Source organism: Vombatus ursinus, unplaced genomic scaffold (assembly GCF_900497805.2).
Source record: "Vombatus ursinus unplaced genomic scaffold, bare-nosed wombat genome assembly UNPS02014841.1, whole genome shotgun sequence".
NCBI classification, from domain to species: Eukaryota; Metazoa; Chordata; class Mammalia; order Diprotodontia; family Vombatidae; genus Vombatus; species Vombatus ursinus.
The window spans coordinates 9,006,549-9,034,532 of record NW_020954619.1 but is presented as its reverse complement, the minus strand read 5'-3'; the positions used below and the strand labels follow the sequence as shown (position 1 = coordinate 9,034,532).

The window sequence follows — 27,984 nt, the reverse complement described above, 5'->3', positions numbered from 1 at the left end:
CCCCTAAAGATTTTTTTAATGATTGAGAAGTATCTGAATAATAAAAGAGGAGGGTGAGTATTGATTATGTGGAGTGAGGGCAGTCAGAGTAGTATCTGCGATTATATGGAAGGGAACAGAAAGGGCAAACTACTGATAGTTTCAAACTGTGAGTGATAACAGGATTGTGGGTAAATTCAACTGAATTTAACAAGCATTTATTAAGCACCTACCAGGTGTAAGGTAGTGTGTTAGGCTCTGGGATCATGAAGACAAAAACAAGATTACCTCTTCCCGAAGAACTTACATTCTAGTGGGTGATAAAGAACTGTATCCAGCATGAATAAAATCATATAAGACTTTTCAAACAAAGAACCCAGAAACCATCTTTAAAATAAACCAATATTTACAATACCTCTATGAAGCCAGAAGCAAACAATGGCCATGGATGTCTGAGATAATATTAGCAAATAGCCAGCAAGGAGATTCACCAAGATCATGCCTAGGAGGGAAAAACAAAAGTGGTTTTGACAGAAGAGACAGTATAGGTTAGGGGTCAAAAGTGCTGCTGATGTATTTGTAGGGGCAGCAAGCAGATAAAGAAATGCAGCATTCTTCCCTTACCAGAAAGAAAAGGAAAAAAAAATTCCTTTGAGGGTATTATGTAATTAAAAGAGGCCAATTTCAACCAGCCACTTGAGCATCAGATGGGCTTATGTGCCAGATTTTAAAGGAAAAAAAAAGCTCAAGACAAACTTTAACAAAGATTTATGTCAGAAAATATATTTTTTCTAGGAAATATATAGCTGCATGTTCATGCTCACTTAATTCAGTCCTGTGAACAGCTTTATACCTATTTACCTCAGGCATATAGAAAAGAGTCATAGTTTCATATGTTTCTGTGTACAGTTTTCTTCCAAGAACTGGTAAAAAAAAATAAGAAAGAAAAAGAAAAGAAAATGTGTGGGAGGTTTCATTTTCAAGTCTGCAACTATTTCATCCAGAATGTGAGTTAATAATGTTTTGTGCCTCAGCAAAAGCAAATTATACAACAGCTCATCTTAAAGAAAGGGAAGGATGATTTTTGGTCTGAGAGTTGGTACAAACAGTTCTCAGAGAGAAGGAGTTGGTTATTCTCCCAGACCAGGCAGCTGGCAGATAGGGAATAGCCATGGAGAGGTCTCAGAGCTGAACCTAGAGGTAAACTCTTCACCTCCTCATCTTTGCTGCTATTAACAAAGCTGAGCTTTGAAGACTTATCTTCAGTAATCTGATAGGAAATCATAGTCCCTTGTACTTTGAACTGGACTACCATGTCACATATCACCTTCATAAGGCCCCGATAGAATCCACTGGGGACTGGGATGACCACTGTGGAAGTATTCCAGGTAGGTCAATGGAATGACCTAGTATTTGAGAAAATGAGTTTAAGATCATGATTCATTAAAAAAAATCACTGTGGACTAGCTTTTGGAACACAAAAGTTAAAACAAATCAGCAGGATTTGTTATATCTGTAATGTATATATGTATGTATGTGTTTGTATCTATACATATATAAACACACATATATACATGTGTGAATATGTACATATACACATATAAAGTATTGTATATTCTGTTGTCGTTGCACTATTCTGGAATCTACAGGTAACTATAAATTGATATTCTTAGCTCTAATCTCTCTGAAGAGCTCCAACCTGGTATTTCCAATTATCACGTTGTCCAGACTTGAATGTCCTATTGTCAAATCAAATTCAATCTGATATCATCTTCCCTTGACTCCTTAATAAACCACTTCCTCCTCCTGACTTCCCTAGTTTTGATGGTAGAACTATTGTTTCATTTGCCCAAGCTCAAAATATCTTTGATTCCCTCCCATCCTCTGCTGCCCAACAAACAAGCAGTTCCAAAGTCTTATCGATCTTTCTTTTCTATTCCTGCTTTGTTCTTCACTCATTTTCAGTGATATTGAACTCTTCGTGATCCCACTTGGGTTTTTCTTGGCAAAGATACTAGGGTGATTTGCCATTTCCTTCTCCAGTTCATTTTACAGGTGAGGAAACTGAATCAAACAGGGTATAGTGACTTGTCCAACATCACACAGCTTGTAAGTCTCTGAGGCTGGATTTGAACTCAGGAAGATGATTCATCCTGATTCCAAGCCCAGAGCTTTAGCCACTATAACACCTAGCTACTCCTTTCATTCCTACTACCACACCTCAATTCAGACCTTCACACCAGGTTTATTTCAGTAGCCTCCTCATTGGTCTCCGTGCTGGTCTAAGGTATCTTCTGTAAAGAACTTAGACACAGTTGCCAGATGCAATTTTCTAGAATACTACTTTCATCATATTCCTTCTTTCTTATAAACTTGTGGAAGACAGTTAATTATGTTATCCTCATGATTTATGTCCTTTAGGGAATGTCATTAACCCGTTTGTCATTGGTCTATTGAATAAAATACAGGCTCCTTAGACAAGCATTCAAGGAAGGCTCCATGGAGGAGATAAAAATTTGAACTGACTTTGAAAAATGACTAGAATTTCCATAAGAAAAGATAGTAAACGGGGAAAAGATGAGGACATTCCAGGTCAAAAGTACCAAGGCAGAGAAATACAAGGCATTTTAAGGGGGACGAGAGGAAGGAATGATTCCACATCATTGTACCTAATTACCTTTTGAGCTTCATCTCCCACTATGTACTTATATGAACCCTGCACGTTGACCAAAATAGTCTCCTCTAAGTGCCTTGTACTTTCCAGATTTGCTGTTCCCCTTTAGAATGCCCTCAGCTCTCCCTCTGATCCCCATTCATCTCTACCTATAGAAATAACACTCATATTTCACCTCCAAGGCATCCCTTGATTACCCTAAATGGGAGGAACTTCTCCCTGTCTAATTTTCTTTGGCTTTTATTGACTGTGCTGCTCATATGACATTTTCATTTCCTGACTTGTAAGTTATTTGTATTCATAGCTTGTCTTCCCAACTAGATAATGAGTTCTGATAGGGACTTTTATTTTTAATATCCCCCACAGCATGTACCACAGTGCTTTCCACATAGTAGGCCCCCCATATTTGTGGAATGAAGGAATGTGTGAATACTTTTTAGCAAGCCTAAGTCCAGGAAATACATAGGGATCTCTCTGGAAAAATGCATGGTAACTCAGTTATGAGCTAGTTGTTCTGGAAAACTCCTTTGCTTTCTAATATTGTTCAAGGATTGGGCTGATCAACAAATCCAACTCATCTGCTGAGCAGCTACTATAAGCAAGGCACAGAGGTGCTAGTCACCGAGAGGGAAATGAAGAAGCATATGATATATTCACTGGGAGGAGGGAGAAGGGAAAGGCAGCATACAAATTAATTTAATGGGAAAGATACTATTTTTTGTTTCTGTGTATGTAGATATATACAATTCAACCCAGAATGTGAAAGTAAATGAGATACAGAGTGCTATAAAAGTTCAAGGGAACTTCTGGCCAGGGGCATCTGAGACAGTTACTTGGAGGAGGTGAAATTTAAGCTGAGCTAGCATGGAGAAATGAAATACCTTCACCCTTCATAGACTGAGGACAGAGAGTATAAAATGAACATCTGTGCTACAGGATTAGTATTCTTTCTTCTCCTTCCCAGTGTCAGCCATGAAAAAAGGGAATACAAATGTATTTCTCTGTGGTCCAAAGCTGATGACCAAAGCTGTGAGGCATAACTAACATGTTGGAGAAAAGAATCATGATCCCCAAAAGAGCTCTACTGTAGAACCTTGGCAAAATCTAATAAGATTAACTTAACCTGGAAGTAAATGTAAAGTTTATACTTAGGTTAAAAAAAATAAACTTCCCAAGTACAAGATAAGGAAGGTTAAGACAATGGAGTGCCTTAGAAAGATTTGAGGTGCTGATGGACTCAAAGCTAAATATAAGTCAACAATAGGCTATTTCATCCAAGATTATTAACAAAATTCTTAGCTGAATTAACTGAGGAATGGTGTTCAGTGGATCCCCTGTTGCAAATTTATGGGAGGACATGAACAGGCGTTTATAAGCTCATATAACCAGAAGAGACCTTAAAGGCCATACAGTCTAGCCACTTCATTTGACTAGTTAAGAAACTGAGGCCAAGGCAGGTTAAGGGGTTTGCCCAAGGTCACACAGGAAGTGTCAGAGGTGGTATTTGAACCCAGGACCTATGACACTAGAGCCAACGTAATTTACACTGTGTAGTGCTGCCTCTTCATGGTCCTGTGCCTTATGATCTCTTCACTATTCTGTAATAATTTAGCAAAAAGATGTCTGGAAAAGAAAGAAATGGAGAGAGAGGAAAAGAGCTTGTCATGGAAAGAAGTTTAATGAGCAATACCTAGGAGGAAGGGAATATGCCATGGTACCCAGATGTTGATTCATCTTTCCCATCCAATTTCCCCAAAGGAATCATTCTTTCACTCAATATTACCTTAAATCTCAGTAATTGTACACTTTCCCATCTTCCATACTTTCTTTGTGTTTTTCTGTTTGTAGCACCTGAGTTTTAAACATTAAAAACTGTATGATTCCAGCTACATGAATGGAAAGTTAGTGGGAAAATTCCCACTAATACCTTATCTGTGAATGGAAAATTATCTCTTTGGGCTTATGTCATGGCAATAGGAGCCACGCTCTTAAAAGGCTATAAATGTCATTATGAATCATGTTGGAGACTTGGATGGGAACAGTTTGAACCGTAGCAAAGCATCCCATGAGGGCTCAGTTTTGATTCACAATCCCACGTTTGTGTTGGCAGACTGTTCTTCTTCATTAGAAGTGCGTTTGATCTCTCTCCACCTAGGCTTGGATTCTGCATCTGGATAACAAACCTTGGTGGTCCTTGATCTAGCAGAGCCTAATGGAGTTCATCACCTCTTTCAATTAATGAGCTACGAGAGTATAGTAAATAATGTCTCTATGTAATGTGAAATAATAACTGCCTCGGGTTCTCTGAGTTTATGGGTTAAGCATGTGTAAACGTTTTGTGTTCTACATTCTGCTTTTTCTTTTTCATTTTTGTTGTCAAGGTAATTTGTTTGTTCAGTCGTTTCAGTCCTGTCTGACTCTTTATGACCCCATTTGGGGTTTTCTTGGCAAAGATACTGGAGTGGTTTGCCATTTCCTTCTCCAGCTCATTTTACAGATGAGGAAACTGAGGCAAGCAGGGTTAAGTGACTTACTCAGCGTGAGAAAACTAATAAGTGTCTGAGGCCATATTCAAACTCAGGTGTTCCTGACTCCAGTCCCAGCATCCTATCCACTGATTTACTGACCTTTTCTCTTACATCCTCACAGCTATAACTAGGTGAGGGTGACTGGAGCTTTTCCTCAGGATACTAAAATTTAGACGACTCTGACACCAAGTACAAACAGCTGAGCTTAACGCTAGTTTGGCAAGAATAATTCAGACAACAGATCTTGCTCTCATTCTCTGTGGCTACACCAAGGTGAACTCTTCCCTGTCTCAGCCCCACTTTTATCCTTCTGCCAGTAGCAGTTGTCCCAGCATCTCCATCTCTAAGTACTCTCCCCTTCCAACCCTAACCGACTGAATTTGCCTTAGATAGTTTATTTGTAGGTACCTTTCATGCTTCTAGGGTAGCAAAATAATTATAACTCTGATCTTCCTATGTAGTTTTAGTACCCTGGCTAATTTTATTGAATCTAGAAAGCATCCCACTCTTAAAGTTAACTGACACTTATTCCAAGAAAGAACTGTGATTGTTGCTTAGCATGATTAACATAGTCCAGGCTCCAGGCAAATTTCACAGGAAAGGCTTAAGGGGTCTTCCCACTTTTCATCAAATATTTATAGATTTAGAATCTGATTAACTACACTCTGTATTCATCAAAGCATTTTTTTTCCCTCCTGCTAGGAGCTTCCTTTATTGCTTTTGCTACCCCTTCCCTCTCATCACCCCCCCCCATAACCTACAGAAAGGTATGATAATCAAGGATTTCTGCAGGACAATTGCAAATGGTAATTGAAAATGAAAGTGGCCCTGGATGTCCCAGCCTCTTTCCATTTCAGCTATTTTATCTCCTGCTAGGAACCCTGAAATTTCACCTCTTGTTTGTGTTCCCATCAGTGGCAATCAAAATGGGTAAAAAAACTGGAATGAATGGGTTGTTGAGACAGTTCTAGTTTTGATCAGATTCCGATTTCGCTGTTTATGTGAAATGGACTCATTTCTCTGTGGCACTCAGTTTTATTGCACAGCAGGAAGAAGCCGTTTGGGATAATACCTGTTCCACCTGCATGTCAGAATAAAGAATGACACAATCCCGTCCCCTCCTCTCAAGCATGCATGCATGCATGCATTTGCTTGGCCACCCAGCTAGGCAGTCAAATGAACTAAAATGAGTAAAGGTATAAACAGGGCTTCAAAGTCCTAGCAAGCCCACACATCTCATAGACTAAGCCCCTGCCCCGGGCCCATAGCAATCCAGTCTGTTATGGGTCTGATTCTCCTCTCTCTTCTCTTCTACAACTGCCTTAGCCTTACAGGTTATGCTTCTCCAATGGATTTTTGCCATGGGAAGGATGAAATATAACCTGTGACTTCTCACACACTCTATTGTAAAATAATGAGGTGAAGACAAAAACATGTAGCAGCCAATTTAGACATTTCTCATTTTCTGTTTTGCTGCTTAGTAGGTTTCTCTCTTCCTTAAACTTGTCTCTCTTCTCCTTCTTACTCATTTATTCATTTATTTATTCCAGCTACTCCTACCTTTTGTTCTTCCTGCTAACGAGCCTAATTTAATTCCCTAGTATGACACCAATAAGAGTTGGTGCATGCCAACCCACAGAAAGTCCTCCAAGAGAAGTCCTCACCCTATAATAGCAACATAATTATTAATATTCATAGTCTTCACAACCGTGAAACAAACTTTTTGAGAGGACCAACCAGAGATATTTTCAGATCTTATCAAATGCACTGTACTTAAGTAGTTTGAAAATTAAAGTTTCAATAAACCTAAGTTGAACAAATCACATTTAAGAATAATAGAGCCTGCCATTTTCAGAAGAGGGGAGGGGAGGGAGGAAGGGAGAAAAATTTGGAACTCAAAATCTTGTAAATATTAATGCTAAAAATTTTCTTGACATGTAACTGGGGAAAAATAAAATAGTATTTAAAATAATAGAAACTGCAATAAATTTTCATGCAAGAACTAGCACAAAATATATCTTCCAGGAAATGTTTCCTAGGAAAAGGAGAAATAGATTTCTCATGTAGCAAGAATAAGGGATGACAGATTGACAGTTCAAGTGATGATTTGGTCCCCATAGAAAGTGAAAAGACCTAAAGGAAGGATACAAGCATGTTGGAAAAATTTAAGTCCAGTTAACAAGCATTTATTATTTATTAAGTCCCTACTATGTTCCAGGCACTGTGCTAAGCACCATGGATTACAAAGAAAGGCAAAAAACAAAAAACAAAAAACAAAAAAACAAAAACAAAAAAAAAACTTTCCCTGATCTCAAGGAGTTCAAAGTCTAATGGTGGAGAGAAAACATGCAAACAACTATGTATATACCAAATAGATACAGGATAAATTGGAGGTAATCAGAGAGAGAATATACTAGTATTAAAGGGGATCTGGAAAGATTTTTTTCAGAAAGTGGAATTTTAGCTGGGACATTAAGGAAGCCAGGAGATAGACGTGAAGAAGGAGAGAATTCTCGACATGGGGGACAGTCACTGAAAATGTTCAGTCAGGTGATAGAATGTCAAGGAGGATAGAATATTCAAGGAAAATTGAGGCCAGTGTCACTGGATCACAGAATACATGAAAGGGAGTAAGGTTTGAGAGTTTTGGAAAGTTAGGAAATATTCAGGTTATAAAGGGCTTTAAAAGCCAGACAAAAGACTTTATACTTGATCCAGAAAAATCAAATTATTGAATGAGGGGAGGGGAGGACATAGTCAGACCTGAATTTTAGGAAGATCAATTTGATAGCTGAGTGAAGAATGGATTGGAGTGGGTAGGCTTGAGTTCAAAAGCCCAACCAGAAGGATATTCCAACAGTCCAGGCATGAGGTAATTAGCATGTGTACCAGGTTAGTGTCAGTGTTAGAGGAGAGAAGGGGGTGTGTATGAGAGATGTCATGAAGATGTTAGAATTTTACAACTGATTGAATAGAGAGGGGGAGAGTGAGGAATCAAGAATGATGCCCAGGTTTTAGGTTTAGATGATCAGAAGAATGGTGGTACTCTCTATAGAAATAGGGAAGTTAGGAAGAAGGCAGATCTGGAAGGAGGAGAAGGGGAAGATGCTGAGTTCAGTTTTAGACATGCTGAGTTTTAGATGTCTACAAGACATCGTATTCAAGATGTCCAATAGTCAGTTGGAAATGCAAGATTAAAGATCAGCCGTAAGGTTAATACTGAACAAGTAGATTTGAGAATAATTTCCAGAGATGATAATTGAATCTATGGAAGCTGATGAGATCATCAAACCAAATAGTATCTAGGTAAAAAAGAAGAGGACCCAAGAGAGAGCTTTAGGTGATCTCCACATTGGGTAGATCCTATACAGCAGATCAGAGGACCATATATTTAGAGTTGATGAGGACCTTTGAAGTCATTGAGTCCAACAACCCTCATTTTACAGAGGAGGAAACTGAGGGACAGAGAGATTAAGTGACACATCCAGGCTTAAAAAGTTGGGAAGTGTCTGAGGCAGAATTTGAACTTAATTCTTCCTGACCATTGCCCTATCTGCTACAATATAGATAAGAAGGCATGGAGAGGCTTTAGTCTTTGAGATGATACCACAGACCTATTGAAATTTTGAAGTATAAATATGATTGTCTGAATGATGTCCTGTTTTACTTCATCCTGATAATTTATTAATAAATTAGATGAGGAGGGAATATATTTTTATACCTATTAAAAAGTGAGATAATCAAAGCAGTGAAATTCTAAAAGATTTGGTCAAAGTCATTCAGTGACGTAATTGAATGTCCTGCTCTCCTGATTTCCATTCCAGTACCTTAATATGTTTGATCACAGTGTCTTTCTGTGTATATTTATATAAGATTAAGTGTCATGCCTTGAAGAATTTATTTTTAAAAACAAGATCTTAGGCCTCATTGCCATAATTTATTCTTTTGGAGGTTATACTTTCCCTAGGCTTAATTGAGATGGAGAAAATGAAATTAAAACATTTTCACTTTGCTATTATGGATCAGTCAATATGGTCACATCAAGTATAAGATTTATATGGGTCTAGGGTAGAATGAAGAGAAGCATCTGTGGCCATTTACATATATAAATTGAAATAGAGCATTGATGTAATTAATCAAATCCTGTCCCAAATTACTTGCACCTGGCTATCCAAATAATATTGGCAGAAAACTTCTTTTTTACTTTAAATATCTAGATAATTACTTCAGTTCTTCATTTTGTTTTATAAATATAGACAGATTCAAGCCTGTTTCTCCTCAAATACTTGCTGATTTCCTTTAAAATCTATTTTAAGTAACTGAAAAACAGTTCTCTACTCCATTTGTGTGTAGAGGTTTAGGGTTTTCCTTTAAACTCTCCTTTTGATGTCTCACCATAAAGTACGGGTGACTTTGAGTTCTTGAAGACCTTTCTAGTGGGATGTGAGCTCAATGCTACCAGTCTGGCCTGACAATGTATATAAGTGTGTTGACTTGTGTGGGTGTTTGTATGTATGTGACTCTGTGTCTACAATAAAAGGTCTAGTTTAGCTAGGTTTGGAAAGCCTTAGCACTAAGTTGGTGATGGAGTGAAACCATTTTTGTCTTCTGCCCTTCACAAAGACAGACTACTAAAACAAAGAAGGGCTACAGTGGAAAGAGCCCCACACCAATAAAATCCTGGGTCCCTTAAGTATTAAAGTAAATAGGACAGTGATGTACGAGATACCTCAGAAACATAGGCCAGATGGTATGAAGAAGACTAAAATGGAAAATCTTTCTACAGATATAAGGCAATCTCAGGTTTACCATTATAGATAGTTTCTCTTCAGGAGTTTCACTCGCACACAGAGCACAAAATCACAGATGTCTTCAAGCTTTCCTATTTTACTTTGTGGATGATAATTTACCCCATGGTAGAGGTAGTGGGAGGAAACCCTTTTAAGCTGATGGCCCACTGGAAAGCTTTTTTGGCACCAGCAAACATTTCCCTGACAGTTGCTTAAATTGTGTTGATAATGTTTAAAGCATAGGGCAGGACCCATGATAGAGTTGGCATGGAGAGAAATGGGGTTCTATACTGAGCAAGGCCAAATGGAAATTCACATTTCTACTGCTCTATGCATTGTCCCACCTTCCAAAATATTCATAAGCATTAATATCTCCCAAAAAGCTCCTCTGTAGGTTAGGAGCCACTGTATAGAGGTGAGAGCTGAGTATGCAAGGTAAGGGTCTATTTGGGGCCACTACTGCTCTTATGATACAGTGAAGTATAGTGAAAAGAGTGTTGAACTGAGAGACAGGAGTTCTATATTTAAATCCCAGATGTAACACTTATGCTTAGCAGCAAATCTCTAAACTCTAATTTACTCATCTATAAAAGGGAGATACTAGTATTTATAATACATACAAGTTATTGCCTAGGTGGTATTATACCTATTGCTGATTGAAAATAGAGGATTCAGAAAAAATTGTACTTAGTAAGGGCCAGTAAAAACATATTTACCTGGAATCGTATGAGGCAGAACAAGAGAACTTTAAACTGAAAAAGAAGGGAAAGAAGAAAATGGTTCCCCACTATCTGACAAGTCTGGTACCACGGAGACAATAGCCAAGAATAACAATAAAATCCATGGCCTCCCTTAGATACCAACATACAAATGCAAAAAGAATGGGTAATAAACAGGAAAATCTAGAGATTCTGGTAAGATCACTGAGACTTGATGGGATGAAACTCATGATGGGAAATTCGACTCACACAGGGTGTAATTTATCCAAAAGAAATGGAATAGATTAAAGCAAGGTAAGTCACATTGAGTGTAAAGATTAAATACTTCTGTGAAGGAATCTAGAAACCACTCCATGCACAAAGGGTGTCCTAGGTGGGCCCAGGCAAAACCTAATTTCTAACAACAACAAAATAGCATTTTTATCACATTTTTATGTTTGTAAAGTTTGGTTGAGTTTAGTTAAGTTTTAGTTTCTTTATTTGATGAATAAAAATAGTGTCCTTTATGGATGAATATTCAATAAATATTCACCTTAAAAACTAAAAAAAAAACCAAATCCCTTGAGTACATACCCTAATGAAATGTGTTGCTCATACCTATGCCAGGAACCTGGGGCGAGAAATGGTATTTTTGTGAGAATTAATGAAGGTAGAAAAAGAAACAATATTACTGTAGGGATAGACTATAGATCACCTCACCAAAGATCTCAAACTGGTGGGCATGCAGCTGTGAAAACTCCCCAGTGCTACTCCAACCAGATTAAAATATAATTGGTTGATGTTTAACAAAATAAATAAAAATACAATAAAATAGATAATGTCAATTTGTGATTTTCTAAGTTAATATTCACAGATATCAGTTTCTATTTTGTTTGACTCCAGTAACCTAGACACAGGGCTCTTAACCTTTTTGGTATCATGAACTGTTTTGGCAATCTGATGATGCCTATGTACACTTCCTCAGAACCATATTCTTAAATGCAAAAATAAATAGAATTACAATGGAAACTACTTATATTGAAACACAATTATAAAAGAATTAACAAGTTCATGAGCCCCAGGTAAAGAACTCCTACCCTAAAATGAAAGCAGAAATAGATGAGGAATTTGAGAAATGTACCACAAAACTAGTATGCAAGCATAATATTTGGAATTCTACTACCTAGGAATCCCCTGAATCTCTCTCTCCCTGGCAAAAGCAGAGCAATTCCAGCAAGTATGCTCTGGCCTTCCCTCTAAATCTAATGTTCCAGGGCACCATAAATGGTTTGTGGGGTCTCTCTTTTCCTGGAGCCCACCACTACCTGTTAAGTGCCTCAATGTTAAGTGCCAATGAGAACTGCCCCAATTCCATTTAGCCATTTTGCAGGAATTAACTTTTACAAAAGGGTTAGTTACTTCAAAAATAAGGAAGAACAAAGTATAGGCATCCTCTCCCCTCCCACAGTACCCAGTGGTATCAAATAGAAACTGATACTTGCAGGCAGCATATTCTTAGAAAACCACAAATTAGTATTATTTCTGTTTTGTTGTTTTCCATTATTTTTGTGAGCATTTCTGAATTACACTTTAATCTGATTTGGATTATACTCTGGGATTTTACAGTTTGCTCTTCTTATCACCTTGGTCCCTGAGTGGAGTAGGCTCAAAACTTAGCCCAGATCCTACATAGCATTGATCCTGCCAAGTTATGTCTAGATGCGGTATGACTGACAATTAAGTCTTCATCTGAGATTCCCCTGGGGTATCTTCACTGGGTGGACTGCAAAGTCTGGCTAGGATTCTCATTCCTATGACTTTGCTCTCCTGACCTTTAGAAAACTCACAAGGTAGGAGACTCTACTCCTTTTACTTAGAACAGGAAAGGAACAAACACAAGGCCCAGGACCAAGGCCCAGGGTCACACAGCTAGTAAGTGTCTGAGGGCAAATTTGAACTCAGGTCTTCCTTACTCTAACCTTTGCACTCTATCCACCACACCACCTATCTGCTCCATAGGAATAAAAGGACTTTCCTTAATATGACAAATAATATCTATCTAAAATTAACAGCCAGCATTATATGTAATAGAGATAAACTAGAGGCCTGAAATCAGAGGTAAAGCAATGCTGTCTATTATCACCAACGTTATTAGTGCTAGAAATGTTGCAAAAATCAATAATTTTGTTTCTTCTTTAGCTTTACTTATTAACTCAATTTCTTAGAAAAAGAGCAAGCAAAATATATTAAGACGATAAATTTGGGTAAAGGGGAAGGAAAATTAGAGAGAGAGATGATGATCAAAGGGGCAAGCTCCAAGAGGATGAATAAGGGAAGGGTGAAGGGCATATAGAGAGGGGTTAGCCATGGCAAGAATGGCCAGGAAAGAATGGGATAGGCATTGAAGGGATATGAGCTGTAAAACTGAAGGGAAAAAGGAACTCACATCAGACGTCCTTTATTTTCTTGGTAATATATAAGGAAGGCTTCTGGTGAGCAGGAGTATGGTGGGAGTGGAGTAGGTAGATTATGAAGGGAAAAGAAGTTATAAAACAGAAACTGTGGAGATTGAGATAAAGAATCAATCAAGGAAGAGTAAAAGATTCTTGTGCAGCAGTGAGGATCCAGCTGAGATTAAATAACATAAATCTGTGGTGAACTCAGGAAGCATAGTTGGTTATACACCTTCCTCCAGCAGTTTTCATCAACCCACAAGTAGGGGTTTGGGGTCTGGCAGCGCATGAGCAATGGTGGGAAAGAAGACAAGAGAGTCAAGAGTACAGGACAGTGTAAAGTGAAATTGCTTTTTAGACTGGAGGTTGAAAGGCAGATTTAGTTTGAAGTTTGAAGAAAATTGCTAATAATTAGATGTCTTTTTCCTTTCTATCAACCACATTGGTCACATGCAATTTGGAAGGGTTATATACTCCAATGCATCCATTGTCTCATTGATGTGGCTATTACCTTCAACAATACAGGTCACAACCCATCTGTGTCTTCTCATTTTGTGCAGTGCTGGTGCTTAACCCCCTGCAAGTCTTCCATGGAAGGATCTAACTTTCCAGTGTGCTGGAAGTTGTCCTCTAGATCTTTTAATAATGTATGGAAACCATTACTACCCTTCTGTTGCCCATTGGGTATACCTTGATCTCCCTCAATGACCAGTGAGCCTCCATATTTGATACCTGTCCATGTTTTATTCTGAGAGTAGCCATATGCCTGAGTGTACCCTACACTTTGCATCAAAGACTTATTCAAACGAAGTTATTCACAAAGTGAATTTCTTTACAGCAAATCCCATTTTCCCAAAGCCTTACATTATAAAATCACATATATATTCCCACATCAAAATGATTTAATGACAGACTAGAAAACTCATATTTATGAATGCTTTGCAGCTTGCAAAGCATTTTTCATGACATTTTATAGATGAGGAAATTGAATGAACAAACATTTATTAAAGCTTATTGGGATAAGCACTGTGCTAAGTTCTAAGGATGCAAATAGAAAATTGAGTTAGTCTTTGCCCTCAAGAAGCTCACTTCTAATTGTGAGAGAAGACACATGCAGGAAGTTTCAGCTGCAGAGCAAATAGAAGTGCCTCGTGATCACAAAGATGCAGCTAAGGAGCTAATGACAAGGTCCAGGGGTTTTTAACCATGCTTTGGCAAGTCACATAGTAATTGCCAGAGATTTAAAGAGTACGGTGACAGGGCAAATGGTCAGGTCCACTGGACACTGGGTTTGAGTGGTGTAGAAGATGGCAAAGCGTAGAATTAAATTTGGTGAATTCCTATTCAACCAGATGTGCAAGTAGTCAAGTCTTCTTGGCAAGGAGGAGAGGAGTATCTGAATGGGCCTGGTACCTGACTCTTGGGAAGGGAGGAGTAGGCCTGAGGGTTGGTTTGGAATGGGGACTCTGGGTACCCCCTCTTAGAGACTACATAGATTGAGTGTCAGTGTCTAGTCAGGAGAGGGAGTATGAGGAAGAAAATTGAAAGCTGAGGGTATCCTACAGTACCTGCTCCCGTTGGTTTCTCCTCCCGCATGACATCTGAGGTAATGAGCAGACACAATTCAGAGAGCCGTGCCAGATATACCCGTTAGAATTCATAGTACCCAGGTAGCATTTCTTGTCATCCCTGCCCATTGATTGGTAATTTCACTTTTTCTTTCCTGCACGAGCAGTAAGTATATTTTAGTGCTTTATGTTCCTGACTTGGGGACCTTCCCCATTCTGTTCATTCCCTCTAGCCTCAGGATACCTTCACTCCTCTTCAGCTCTCAGAGCTTCGTTCCTCTCTTTTCCCTTTTCTCAAGGTATTTACAGTATCTAATACAGTGAAGCTGTTATTTCACAGGTTGCTATTTGATGGTACTGTCTGATGCACAGTGTACTGCAAATTAAAAAATTCAGAATTTGTCAAATGAGTTAGTCATCTAACTCTGTAAAATCCAAATTTAGGATATCAAGTATACTGAGAACATGAGCTATATTCAGTAAATGCCTCACCAGATTTCTTATCCTTATCCTTATTGCTATCTTATCCTTATTCTTATTGCTATCATATGGGGAGAGATTACCCAACAAATAATAATACCTTAATTAGAGTGATTTTCAAATATTCTACCTTGTGATCTCTGTATTTTCAGGATTTCCAGTGGATCAAGTCTAATGATTACTTATATTTAATCTGGTCTCTAGTCCTAATCCTCTTCTTAAATCTACATCCATATCTCTTTATCTGCCCGTAGAAATCTCCACCTGTACGTCCCACCAGTATCATAAACCAAGCATGTCCACAAGCTGACTTGTTATCTTTCCTCCTAAATGCGTTCCTGCTTCTGACCTCACTGTTTCTGTCTAGACTTCCATCAACTTCCCAATGTTTGAAAATGTGGGGTTATCATCTCCTATCCAATTAATTACCAAGGCCTGTTGATTCCACCTATGTAAGGTACCTTACACCTATATCTCTGTCTCTCCCTGTTCCCACTCTGGCTTCCCTAGTAAAAGCCTAGTTCAAGCTATTTCTATTGTTCTAATCACAGAGGGAGTTTTGTAGTGCCAGAGCATTGGATTTGAAGTCTGCAGGCCCAGCGTCAAATCTCATCTCTGCTACCCACCTCCAATGAAGTTGAACAAGTCACTTTGTGACTCTAAACCTCAATCTCCTCATCTCTAAAATGAGGAGGAGAAACTAGATGATTTCAAAGGTCCCTTCCAGCTCTAACTTCCACTGTGAAAATGGTCACCTCTCTCTGGAACTTTACCTTTGTAAAAGTGAGTGTACATATGCTGATACCCGAGTAGGAAGGAATCTTTAAGATATAATTGATGTTCAGTTGCAAAAAAAAAAAAAAACTATTAGAAAAGGTCACATTTCTCACAATAGCAAATAGATCCCTTGCAATGAGAAAGTCAAACATAATATATAGCTTCAAGTCGCAGGAAACAGATGAAAAAGTTTTTGAAGCTGCTCAGGGGGAGAAATACCACGATGGAAATTAACTAAAGGTTGTTCTATTTGCAGTCCTAAATAAGATTTGTGAAAGCTATATGTGGAAAGGAAAGAACAATTTATTTGTGTTCTTTCTCCAAACTTTACTTCCATGACACTGGGTTTTTCCAGCTTTTAGGCTTGCCTAAGGCAAACTAGCTTTTTTGTTTGCTTTTTTGGATTTTTTCAAGTTACAAATGTTTAAGTAAGAAAAAAAAACCACTAAATTTAACTTATAGTCTATTATATTATGCCATGTTTCCCTGATTAACTGTTATTCTGTTTTCAACTTAAAAATTTGTGTATATGTATTTATAATAATCTTCCAAATTAAGGAGAATTTATGATCACAAGTCACTGAAGATAAAACCCTTCCTCCTCATAATATTCTTTTCCTCACATTTCCTTAAAAAGTGGTCTTGAGGCTTAATGTTAACCAATATCAAAGGTTTTTTAAGCTCAGGAGATCAAGGACAACAAAAGAATAACTGAGTGACTGCTGCATTTCTTCATTAATTGTTGACTCCGTCTTCTGTCTTTCTCTCTCCCACCTCCAACCCCCAACCTTTGGCATGTCAGAAGGAGCAGTGGGAGAAGGGAAGTCATCTGCAGAGCAAGTGGGTGCTGGAGATGCCTGCCCTGTGGAAAATGCTACATATGCCGATGGTATGGTTCTGAACTCTTTAAAGTCTCATAAAATAGAAATCTGGCCTATTATCCCAATGTATGCTTTAGGAATCAGGGAACTGCTATCTGTTCAATGAACCAACATGTTCTGCAATAACAAGTCAAATTTCAAAAGTCATTTACTTCTAGAGTACTCATCAAAATGCAGCTTTTTAAAGCAGCTGCTAGTAAAAAACTAGATCATCCGTGCCTTTTAATACTGATTTTGTAGGAGCAATTTTCAGGGCCAAATAGAATGAAAATTACCCGATTAACTTTGTGTAAATACCCTTCTTTCTGTGTAGTATGGAACCTAGGGCAAAGGCCTCATTGCCCTGTCCTAGTTATGGTAGTGGAGCCTCACATGACAGGACTGCCTGCCATTCCATTGGGATGCTATTCTCTGCCCATTCCCTTAGATTGGAGTTATGATTATTAGGGCCTGGGCACCCTTGGTATATTTCATAAACAAACTCAACAAAGGCACATTCTTACATAGGGCTGAAACTGAGATTCCCCAGCAGATTTATTTTTTTTTTTTTGGACCAAGCCCTGGGTGAGGAAAGAGCAACCAACATCTTCGAGTATAGGGGAAGGGTCCAGTACAGGATGGGGAACCTTCAGCCTCGAGGCCCCATGTGGCCCTAGGTCCTCAAGTGTGTCCCTTTGACTGAATATAAATTTGACAGACTCAGTCAAAGGGCTTAACTTAAGGACCTAAAGGGCCACTTGTGGCCCTGAAGTCACAGGTTCCCCACCACTAATCCAGTGTAATGGTCCTCCCCGTTTCAAACCTGCCCCCACCTCTTTCCTGCATGACTGATTTCAAGTGCATCTGCTGCTATTTTCCCCTGATGGAGCATTCATTTTAGAGGGGATCATTTTTTTTTTTGAGATTACAGGTTGTTGGTTCCTAATATAGGCCTTGATGTTTGAAAAATATCAATCTAATTAAACTGGTTGACACTTGGAGACTTCCCGAGTGTCTAAGGCTTTCTAACAATGGTGCTGATTATGCATTCTCTTTCTATGCAAATGCTCCTGCAAAATCATACACAACAGAGTAAAAACACATGTTTTATGAGGACCATGTGATATGGATTAGCTATTTATTTTATTTTCTATTCTAGTGTGCAGCCACTGTAGCCACCCCACTGGCATTCACAGAGTGCCTGTTCTGAATTATGAACACCAAAACAGGGAAAAGCCAAAAGGCTCATTGACATTGCACTGCATTGACTCCCTAGAAGCTGCAGGCTTCCTAGCACCATGGTGCCATATTTTTTCTCATTTCCTCTTGGTTTTCATGTCATTAACTTGGGCTTTTGAATATCTCCATGGTTGAAAAGAAATGTACTCATACTGCTAACACCAGGAAGTCAGAGTTGTCACTAAGTTTTAAATACCATTTGGTGATTGGGGAACCCTGCATCATTCTGTAGGACTGATCATCAGTCCTCATTCTAAAAGCCTACCTCTTGACCTTGAAAGGCCAAACTGATGCACTGGATGGGAAATTCTACTGGAAAGGAGAGCCAATTTCATTTTTCCCGGAGACAATGAAGAAAAAAAAAACTAGTACTTCTTCCAAGAAAAGAAAGGGATTCCACATTAAAGCAAAATATGTCAAATTAATCATTTCATTGAGGTCACACGTCAATTGGTTTGAATCCTCTGCCATATTCTTTACTATCTGAATGCGTTTCTGTAACCCACAACTACATTTTAATGACAGCTGCAACCAGAAGTAATGTGAGACTATCAAACAAACATAAAGCTTGTATAGACACCATTCAGACACCTGCTCGCCCCCTGCCAAGGACCCCTTTGTAAATACAGTCCACACCCTCGAAAGAGGTTCTGTCAATAGGCCATTTCAGTGTCTCACCAAAACTTACCTCAGCAAGGAATGGCAGTCCACAAGACACATTAAACATGACTCTGTGTTCTCAGGTTTAAGATTTATTTCATTATTTAACTTGTGAAAAGCACAAATCCAAATTTAAAAGGTCAGTATTGGAGGGCAGATAGGTGGTGGATAGAGCTCCGGTCTTGGAGTCAGGAGGACCTGAGTTCAAATCCGGCCTCAGACACTTGACACTTACCAGCTGTGTGACCCTGGGCAAGTCACTTAACCCTGACTGCCTCACCAAAAAGCCAAAAAAAAGGTCAGTCTTGTTTATATTGCTGTATATTATAGGGAACCTGCTGGTCACCAACCCAAACCACTATTAGTCGCATTGATGGGATTCTAAAAAGACCCACCATCCTCAATAGATATAAGAAATGGAGAATAAAACAGTTCTTAGGTTCAGACCATTTGCTTGCATTTCAGGGGGGTCTGGTACAAAATTATCTTTGACATATTATCTTTGCTTTGCTTTCAGTTGAAATGAGTAGTCAGGATGAAAGTGACCCAACAGAGAGTCAACAAGATGATGATCTCTAATAGGTAAGATTCTGTTTCCTCTTTTTAATTTAGTAGGTCTTTTAGTAAATATCTGCAAGAATTCCTGTTAAATGGCACAGGTCCTTGCTCACCTCTACTGTTAATTCATCCCCACGGTTTATTCCAATTCTCTTTAATCTCGCTCCTGTAGTACTCATATGATGGGGCCAAGGATTTCATTAGCTTTCTATTCTTTCCAGTCATTGTGAGAATCATAAACTATACCTTCCTTATGTGTTGGGAATCATGTTATATTCAGTTCTTTGAGATAATTAAGTGCTTTACAAGGCAGTTTTAGAGCACCTCACTTTTTTTCTAGCTTTGACACTAAGATCTTTTTTTTCCCACTTGCTCATCTCCTACAGCATGTGTGAAGCATGATGAGATAATGTCTCTCAAGGACTTTGCCTTTCTTAGAAGCAAGGGATTCTCAAGATACAGGCAATAATATTTAAAAGTAACAATGTTAGCCCGCATTTCTAAGATGCTTTATAGTGTAGAGTGCTCTTCTCCCAAAACAACCAGTGCTATATGGTAGTTTGGGCAAGCATCATTGTTCCCATTTTTACAGATGGAGAAACTAAGGATTGAGGCAGGTAGAGTGACAACTCACATCATTATTATATCCACCAGCTGTATCAACTGTTTGCTGAGTGATTTTTAAAAAAAGAAATTTAAAGTCATATTTAGTCAATGATCAATAAATATTATTAAACTCCTCCTAAGTGCCAAGCATTAAGCTAAGTACTGAGGAAATAAGTAAGAAAAAAGAAAGACAGTCCCTGTTGTCAAAGAGCTTGTGGTCTTTTTTTCTTGCATCTATTTACTTAGTAAAGTGATGTGTAGAAGAAGAACCCTATTTGGAAGTTAAGTGACTTAAGGTCTGGGGCTGGTTCCAAAACTAGCCTTAATTCTTAAGTAGTTTGGAGTTACCTAATGTAGATGAGTTAGAGTTAACTCATTTAGATATACTTCATTTAGATGAGTCACTTCCTCTCTCTGGGGCTGTTTCCTCATCCGTGAAACAAGGGCCTCATATCAAATGATCTTGAAGGACTGTCCTGGCTCAAACCTCTAAGGAGAAACTGAGATGGAATCAGGAGGAGGACTTGTGTGAGGTTTGCTTTTTGGAGACTTCTCATGTCCTAGCCTGATGAATAATAGCCTTAAAAACATAGGAAGATCATAATTTGCACAGAAATGGAAGAATAACTAGATTTGCAGTTGTAAGTGGTCCAATTTCTGGACTAAAATGCTTAGCAATGGAAAAATCCGTAGTGCACCTGAATTGTAAATCACCTTACTCCTTTTCCCAGTAAGGCAGTACAAAAATATGGTGACTGAATTCTCCTCCCCATGATGTATCCCACCAGTTACATAGAATTGGTGGATTCTGCTAGGAAAATATTCAAGAAGACACAGACTTAAGGGAATTTTATCATATTCAAGGCTAAATATTAAAACATTCCTGAAATTATAGAATAAGGGTGGGGTTTTTTGGTTTGTTTTTTAAAGGAAAGAACCCTTCTCTGCTCTACAAAGTTTAATACATGATTTCCCCTCTCTACTGACTGGTATTTTAACAGTGCCCTTCCATGTAACAAAAGAAAAAGAAAAAAAAAACAGAAATAGACATGGAGAGAAAATTCTGTTTAAAAGTAGTGAAAAGGACTAAATCTGAAGTATTAAAATGCTTGTTTCTCCACATTTCTTACTTTTGTTTTGGCCCTTAATCACTCTAATCTGTGGCTATTCTGTCAAAAGTATGGAAAAATTCTTTTCTATACATAACATCTTCCCCCCTCCTTCCCCACCAGAGATACAGCTATGCATACCTTCAAGATCACTGTTTTGAATATGTACCAGCACATTCCCTGACACATAAAAGGTACAAGGAGACATATGCTTCCACTTCACCACCACCATGGGTCTCAGTCTTGGTCTGGATCTAAGAGATTAAGCCACATACATAACTACAGCCCAGGAAGTCTACAGAAGCCTGTATCATTCACTTTAGCTTAAGGAAATCAAGAACTCTGCAGTTTCATATTCAGGTAGAGAGAGGAAGAAGCTAGTATAAGACTCAAGGTACCAGTTTGAAGGAATACCTTGCTTACAAGAATATACCAGTTATATCTCTGAGTCAGGAAGAAAAAAAGATAAATCTGAATAGATATGATCCCTGTGGCACTGCATGGCTCTGTGAATTCAATAATAGTAGCTGGCTGACATAACTAATGGACTCCACTGCCCTCTTCTCCTGAGAGCCTAACTGGCCTGCATTACAAATACGGTAATTTGTTTTTATTATTATTTCAGGTATTTCCTTTTGTAGTGGGAAGCTCAGATTGGCCTTAATCACAAGAAGTGCATTTCAAGGTAGACTGAATTTTAGAGCAGAAATGAGCCAATATAGTAGTACTTGGGACATAGAAGGCATGGAATAAATATGTTCCAATGTATTTCAAGTGGGGTGATGGAGGCCCAGATTTTTCTGAGGCCTGAGGAGAAGTCAATTTCCTGCATTTTGTAGGTAGAAGCTTTTGACGGTTGGAAGGAACCTCAGAGACCCCACACAGAGATTGTCCCTAACTTTAACACAAAGACATTATGGACATGTGTTTAGATGCTTTGGAAATCATCTCTCCCATCAGCTGCCTTCTTTCCCTGCCAGCACAATTAGTCCTTCAGAACCATGTGGTGCCTTTGCCCATCACTTAGAGCCCCCTCTAAATGAATGGTTCATAACCTCTTTCATAGTGTAAGACCTTGAACATGACACATACAATGCATGAATTGCTATTTATTTCCCTCTGGAGAGCAATTTGCAATGTCACAGATCACCTATTGGTCACTTTTCTCATCCAACTGTAGAAATGCTGTCATTATCAAAGGTGGTTCCTGGAATGCTGAGTGTGTGCATGAAACCTGAAGGGTCTAGAGTTGGCTCATGCATCCATATAGACAGCTAGGCATCCAGAGGAACACTTAAATGATGAGTTCAGTTAAGTATCACGTTAGGCAAAGCTAACCTTCAGCATGGCATTCATTTATTGGAAGTGCATTGATAGGCCACTTAGAGATACCTCATGTCAACAAGGGTCTCTTAAATATCCAAAGTTACATGCTTGTGCCAGTCAGATAGGATGCTCTCTGTAGATGTTTAGGGAGTAGTGACATTCAGAGAAGGGCACTAAAAGATGTCTCCACTGGGATCCTTCTCTTCATTTTAACAGGTTATTTAATCTCCCTTTCTCTTCTACAGATGAACAAGATGAGACAGAAGAATGAAATGACATGGCGGCCCTTGGCAATGTATGGCATCTGATGGCATCGGTGAAGTGGAGGCTGAGATGACACCAAGTGGTGTCAATAAGAGCTAGGGGTGGGTGGGGGGAGGGAATTTGGGCCCAAAGAGAAGGGGATTCTTTGCTTTGATTCTTTCACTTGCATTTTGTTCTGTTTACCTTCTTAAAGGGATGAGAGATTTAGAGAAAGATTTTTGATATGGGGGCAGGTGCCCCATATTCAGATAATCTTTTTTTAAGGCACTGACCCTGTGTTAATGTCTTTGCTTTGAAAACTTTGCCCCAGGGTCATAATAGAGCAGGTTAAACACAAATACATACATGTGTGTATGTATTCTGTTCTCCAGATTTGCTTTCTCAATGACTTTGTAAAGTAGGTTGGTTCAATGGTCTCTTTGAAGAAACAGAAGAGAACAAGGTTGTTTTCTGGGTCACAATCTAAAATTTCAGAGAGCATAGTGTTAGACAGCAGCATAATCCACAGATGGTATCAGGTAGAAAACAAGTTAGGAAGTAGTCAAAACCTACTTACTGATCCTTTGGAGAAGGTCTGGTGTAAATAGAAAATGAGATTTTATCTGGTACCTCGCAGCACCGAAAATTAGTTTCATGGCATTCATTAAGAAATGATGGAAGAGCTTTTTAGACTAGCACAGAATAAGATGAGCTTAGCCAGTAAAATCATTAGAGCCTCTTTTGCAGCTTGCGTCGCCATTGTCCTTAGACAGAACTGAGATTTACATCTTGTCAGCAGCATAAACTTACAACGGGGCTTTTTTTATTCCATCATGTCCTTACTGTATGCTTCCTCTCATAGCCTGTGGGCTAGGGCAAGACCTGGTGCCACCAACTGTAGAATTTTTCTCCCATTCAACTAAAACAGAGCTTATTTAAGTGAGCACTTGTCTAGATGTTGTGAGCAGTTTAAATCCTGGATTAAATAAGGATGTATGCCAATTAGAACTCATCCTATGTTAACTATTGGTTTGTGGATGTTAACCAACTGCACTTGAAATCTCTCCTGTCATGTTTCCCAGTATAGATGGATGTGTAATTATGCATACATATTTGAGTAAGACACTTTTGCCAGATCGTTGGGTACGGGGTTCTGTGGGTCAAATGTCACTGGGTAGTAAAAAAGAAAATGGGAGGAGGAGCAAGGATCTCCTTTTCAGCCGTGCAGTAAATTAAATTTGTATGCCTTTCACAAAAAGAGGATATGCTTTTCACAAAGAACACACAGCACGTTTCCAAGGTTTGAAGGTCTGACAAACACATTCCCCTCCCTGTTAGAAGCAATTAGAGCTCCTGTTTGCAGTTTCTGCTTCCTGGTTTGTTTTGACATTACATTACTTGACTAGGCCAGGTCTGAAAATAATTTGTTGCTGGGTTTCTCCCAGCCAACCACTGAGCATAGCACTAAAAAAAGGAATGGTAGCCCTAATAGTCCTTGAGACTAGTTCTCCCTGCAAAATGAGGACTAACATTTGCTTAAGAGACAGCAGGACCAAGAGATGAGAAAGTATGAGGAGCTCAGGTATATGTGTGCCAGTATCTTTTTGACTATAATCCCTCAGAAGGCAATATTGACACCATTAGCTAACCTTCCCAGCAACCTGCTATACCTCCATTGAGAGTTAATCTTGTTTCCCTCGTGTCCCTTTAAGCTACTTGTGACCAGGCCTTTTTATAAGTGCTTTGGAATTTATATTTCATTTATCTTTTGCCTTAAACAAGCAGATTGTGGTAGGTAGATGTCTAAATGTAGTTAGTCAAGTTAAGTACTTTATTAATCAGCATTTATCGGATGTTTGCTTTAAATTCCACTGAAAGTGGAATTAGCTCCTTTCATTCCTCTGTATGAAGCCTCCCGTCTCTTTTTACACAGTAGTATATGTATGCTTGTGTTTCTGTGTATGTGTAAACACACACAGACACGCATATATATATATACATATTCTTCCTGGATATTTTTTTTCTTTCAACTCTTCCTGAATTTATTTTCCCCTCTTGGTTGCTACATTTTAAAAATTAACAGTCCCTATTTCTGCATAACACCCATATAGCAATTTCACTATCACATAATTCACCCTCAGCTGAAGCAGCCCCATCACCACAACAACTATTCCCTTGAGACTGACATCATAGAAACTTGGCCATTCCTTCTTGTGGTGTCAGTGAATGATCTGGGAATGGATGATATCCTTTTTCAAGCCCCAGTAAACACTACTTCCTTAGAAGCAAGAAGAAAATGATTTTAAAACAGTCCTAGAAATGCTACCACATGAATTCTGATATTTTCTCTATTTTATGCCATCTTCATAACTTAATTGAAAAAGTCACTGTCATCTTGTGAAATGCTTGACAAGTGCAATCTGCTGCAAGCAGATTATCCCGTGGCTACCAAATGTTGGTGATATTCTCTTGCAGTAATGAGCTACAACAGAAAACAACATGAGAGAGATGGCATAGAGAAGCAGGCTTGAAAGGGGTTAAAGATGAAAGATTCCTAATCTCATTCTTAGGAACCACTAACATGGAAAATAATGGCCTTCACTAAGACTCCAGGTCCAAGACCTAACCTGTCCTTATTACCCAAGAGAGTCATTTCCTCTGTTCTTACTTTTAACTTTGATTCCCTTGCACAATGGGGTAGTTCTTTAAAATCTGGGGTTTTCTGCCTAAGAAAACTATAGGAACCTAAGCGGTGAATCAAGAAAACTAATAGAGTAAGGAAGTGTGCCAGTAGATTCAATCTGATGAGCCCTAATATAAAATTTGTTTGGATTTGTTATCTGGTTTGGTTTAGGGATTTTCAGGAGTTGCTACTTAGCTATATGATTTTATTGTTTCAAAAAAAAAGGTAATGAAGACACTGTACTCTCATTCAGTTAGTAAAACTAAAAAATATTAAGTAATTGCTGAGATACAGCATAACATGGACACAATGAATTGTCATTTCACTAGAGATGCTAAAATTAATAGAGTAGGCTTTGTAAAAGAATAAATACCGAGTTGATTAGTTCTTCTGTATATGAATTCTGTATGTCAATTTCTACCCAGACTTCAATCATACTGTAGCATGGGGCGGGAGAGGGGAGGGGAGGGGAAAGAGAATAAAACCCTACCTACATTATTGGTGTTTGCAGACAGAGTATCAAAATATGCTTTTAACATAATAGTTCCAATTAAAAAAGGTTCTCAATCTAAGAGAGACAATGCATTATTCCTCTAGCTGGTGGCTGCTCAGATGATGGACAAGTCTTCTTTCAGAGTAGCTCACAAAGGAGACATCTGAAACACTGTCTGTGATATTGGGTATTCACTGCAGCTAATTGTGAATCTTTCTATGAAACACTGAAAAGCCTCTTTGTGAATTAATACTGTTCTGCTTGATGCACTTGATTAAAAAAGACATTTCTCTCTATGTGGTGCATGTCGGCTTTGCTTTGAAAAATTACAAAGTTAGCAGAATATGTTTAATATATTTTCTTGGGGAATAGGGTTTTTATCATATGATTCATTAAGGATTTGCCTTACCCTGACATTTGTGATATAAAGGAAAATCTGAAAAAAATGTAATTTTCTTGATCAAAATATGTTTTTACTTAATGCAAATAAATGTAGTCTGTTGCTTGCAAAACGTCTTCTGATAGCTGGCATAAACTGCTAAATAGAATTAGACGTGCCTCCTTTGTTAATCTAGCATTTAAGTGCTGAACTGCTTCTAAATCTATTAGTTTCCTTCTGTCTGTGCCATACATTGAAAACCTTAAACAGCCGATGCCTTCATACTACATTTGTTAATGCAGAATACTAATAAAACTCATTCAAGAGGATAACTGAAAGGCTTGTGTCTTTGTAAGACTGACCAACTATCAGTGAGCAAATTAGCAACCCAGAGGGCTTCTTTCTGACTCTATACTGTACACTTGGTTGCCAGCACACATTTCAGATTTTTCATGTAGTTAAACTTTTACCCACTGATCTTAGCCACTTGTCAGTTTGGGATCAATCCAGGGATTTTCCTCCTAAGATACTCATCTATGTGGAAATGAAGCTACAGAAAGGAAATGGGAGCAAGTAGGTATGTGTACCTTGGAGCCAGGGACAGTTCTAGGTGCCAATTATGCAAATAGAGGATTATTAGATCATTAAATGGTTATGTAAATGAGTAACAATGAACTTCTCTGGAAAATATTATTTTGGAAGATGTGGCTCATTGACTGTCACTCCTAACTCTAACGTGAATGAGAGTCTGTTAGATCTACTAGGACTCTGGCTACTTTTGCCAACCAAAACTAGGGAGTTGATGATTTTTTAAAAAGCCAGAACTTGTTTTTTTTTAAAATCTTCTTTCTGCCAAAGATCCATTTTCCCTATAGCGAATGAGGTATGAAAGAAATATCTGGGCAGTAGGCCTGAGAAATTGACCTAAAATGGTGATGCTGCTTATAGATTGATACTAGAAAGGAGAGTTACTAAAATCATCCCATGGCTTAGCAGTGTTTGTCTATCTTTCTCTCTCAGCTCTTTCTATGCCTGAGGCCTGTCACTGGTTCCCGGAGGCATTAATTAATCTAATTGGTAATCTACGGGGCTAAAGACCACTAATGCTTTCAGGTTGCTGGTTTAGGGTTTTTTGAGAAGGGAAAGGGAGGGAGGAAAGGTACAGGATGGAGAACAAGCTAAGAAACCTAACAAATGTAGGTTCAGCTCCTGATCCTGACTAGTAGGGAGATCTGAGGCAACTTGTATTACCTCCTGGCACCTCAGTTTTCCTGCCTCTGAAATGGGATGGTAATATCTACCTTCACAGTCTCATAGGATTCTCATGAGAATAAAATAAAATAATAGATTTGAACACACTTTGGAAAAAGTACTAAACACAAGATATCTGTTTAATGCTTCCAGCTACAAGTCCTTTACTCTAACTCAATTCCTCTTTTACCAAGAGTATACTTGATTTTTGTACTAACTAATGGACTATCCTGTTACTAAGTTTGATTCAAATCCTACCTAAAAATAAGAGGCCACATTAAGAAAATGTGCTTTGATCAGAATTTAGAGTAATCTGATATTTTTATATGAATATAGGAAGGCATTGGGGAAGAGTTGGGATTTTTTTCAGCATAGATACCTCCTGATATGAAACTTATTCCACCACAGTAGAGGACAACCTACTGTGATTTAGCAGATAAAACCTAGAGAGGTGTCTGAAGCCTGTGGAGGAGAAGTAACTTGGCCAAGATTATAGGGCTTCTGTCAGATCTGGGATCTGAACCCAGGTCTTCCAAGTTCACTTTTCAGTCATTACTGGAGGCTGCCTCTTTTGACTGCCCCCTACCACATCTACACACACACACACACACACACACACACACACACACA

The 27,984-nt window shown here is 38.5% G+C and overlaps 1 protein-coding gene across 2 annotated transcripts in view; it reads left to right on the top strand.

The window, feature by feature from the left end:
- Nucleotides 1–26,435, top strand: part of MACROD2 (mono-ADP ribosylhydrolase 2) — a 2,135,263-nt gene extending 2,108,828 nt beyond the window's left edge. For both annotated transcript variants that reach the window (XM_027840306.1, XM_027840305.1), the window contains 3 exons: nucleotides 16,750–16,836; nucleotides 19,224–19,288; nucleotides 22,551–26,435. In XM_027840306.1, coding sequence (XP_027696107.1) covers nucleotides 16,750–16,836; nucleotides 19,224–19,285 — 149 coding nt within the window. In that variant the 3' untranslated portion in view covers nucleotides 19,286–19,288; nucleotides 22,551–26,435. The remainder of the gene's footprint in view (nucleotides 1–16,749; nucleotides 16,837–19,223; nucleotides 19,289–22,550) is intronic.
- The last annotated feature ends 1,549 nt before the right edge of the window (nucleotides 26,436–27,984 follow it).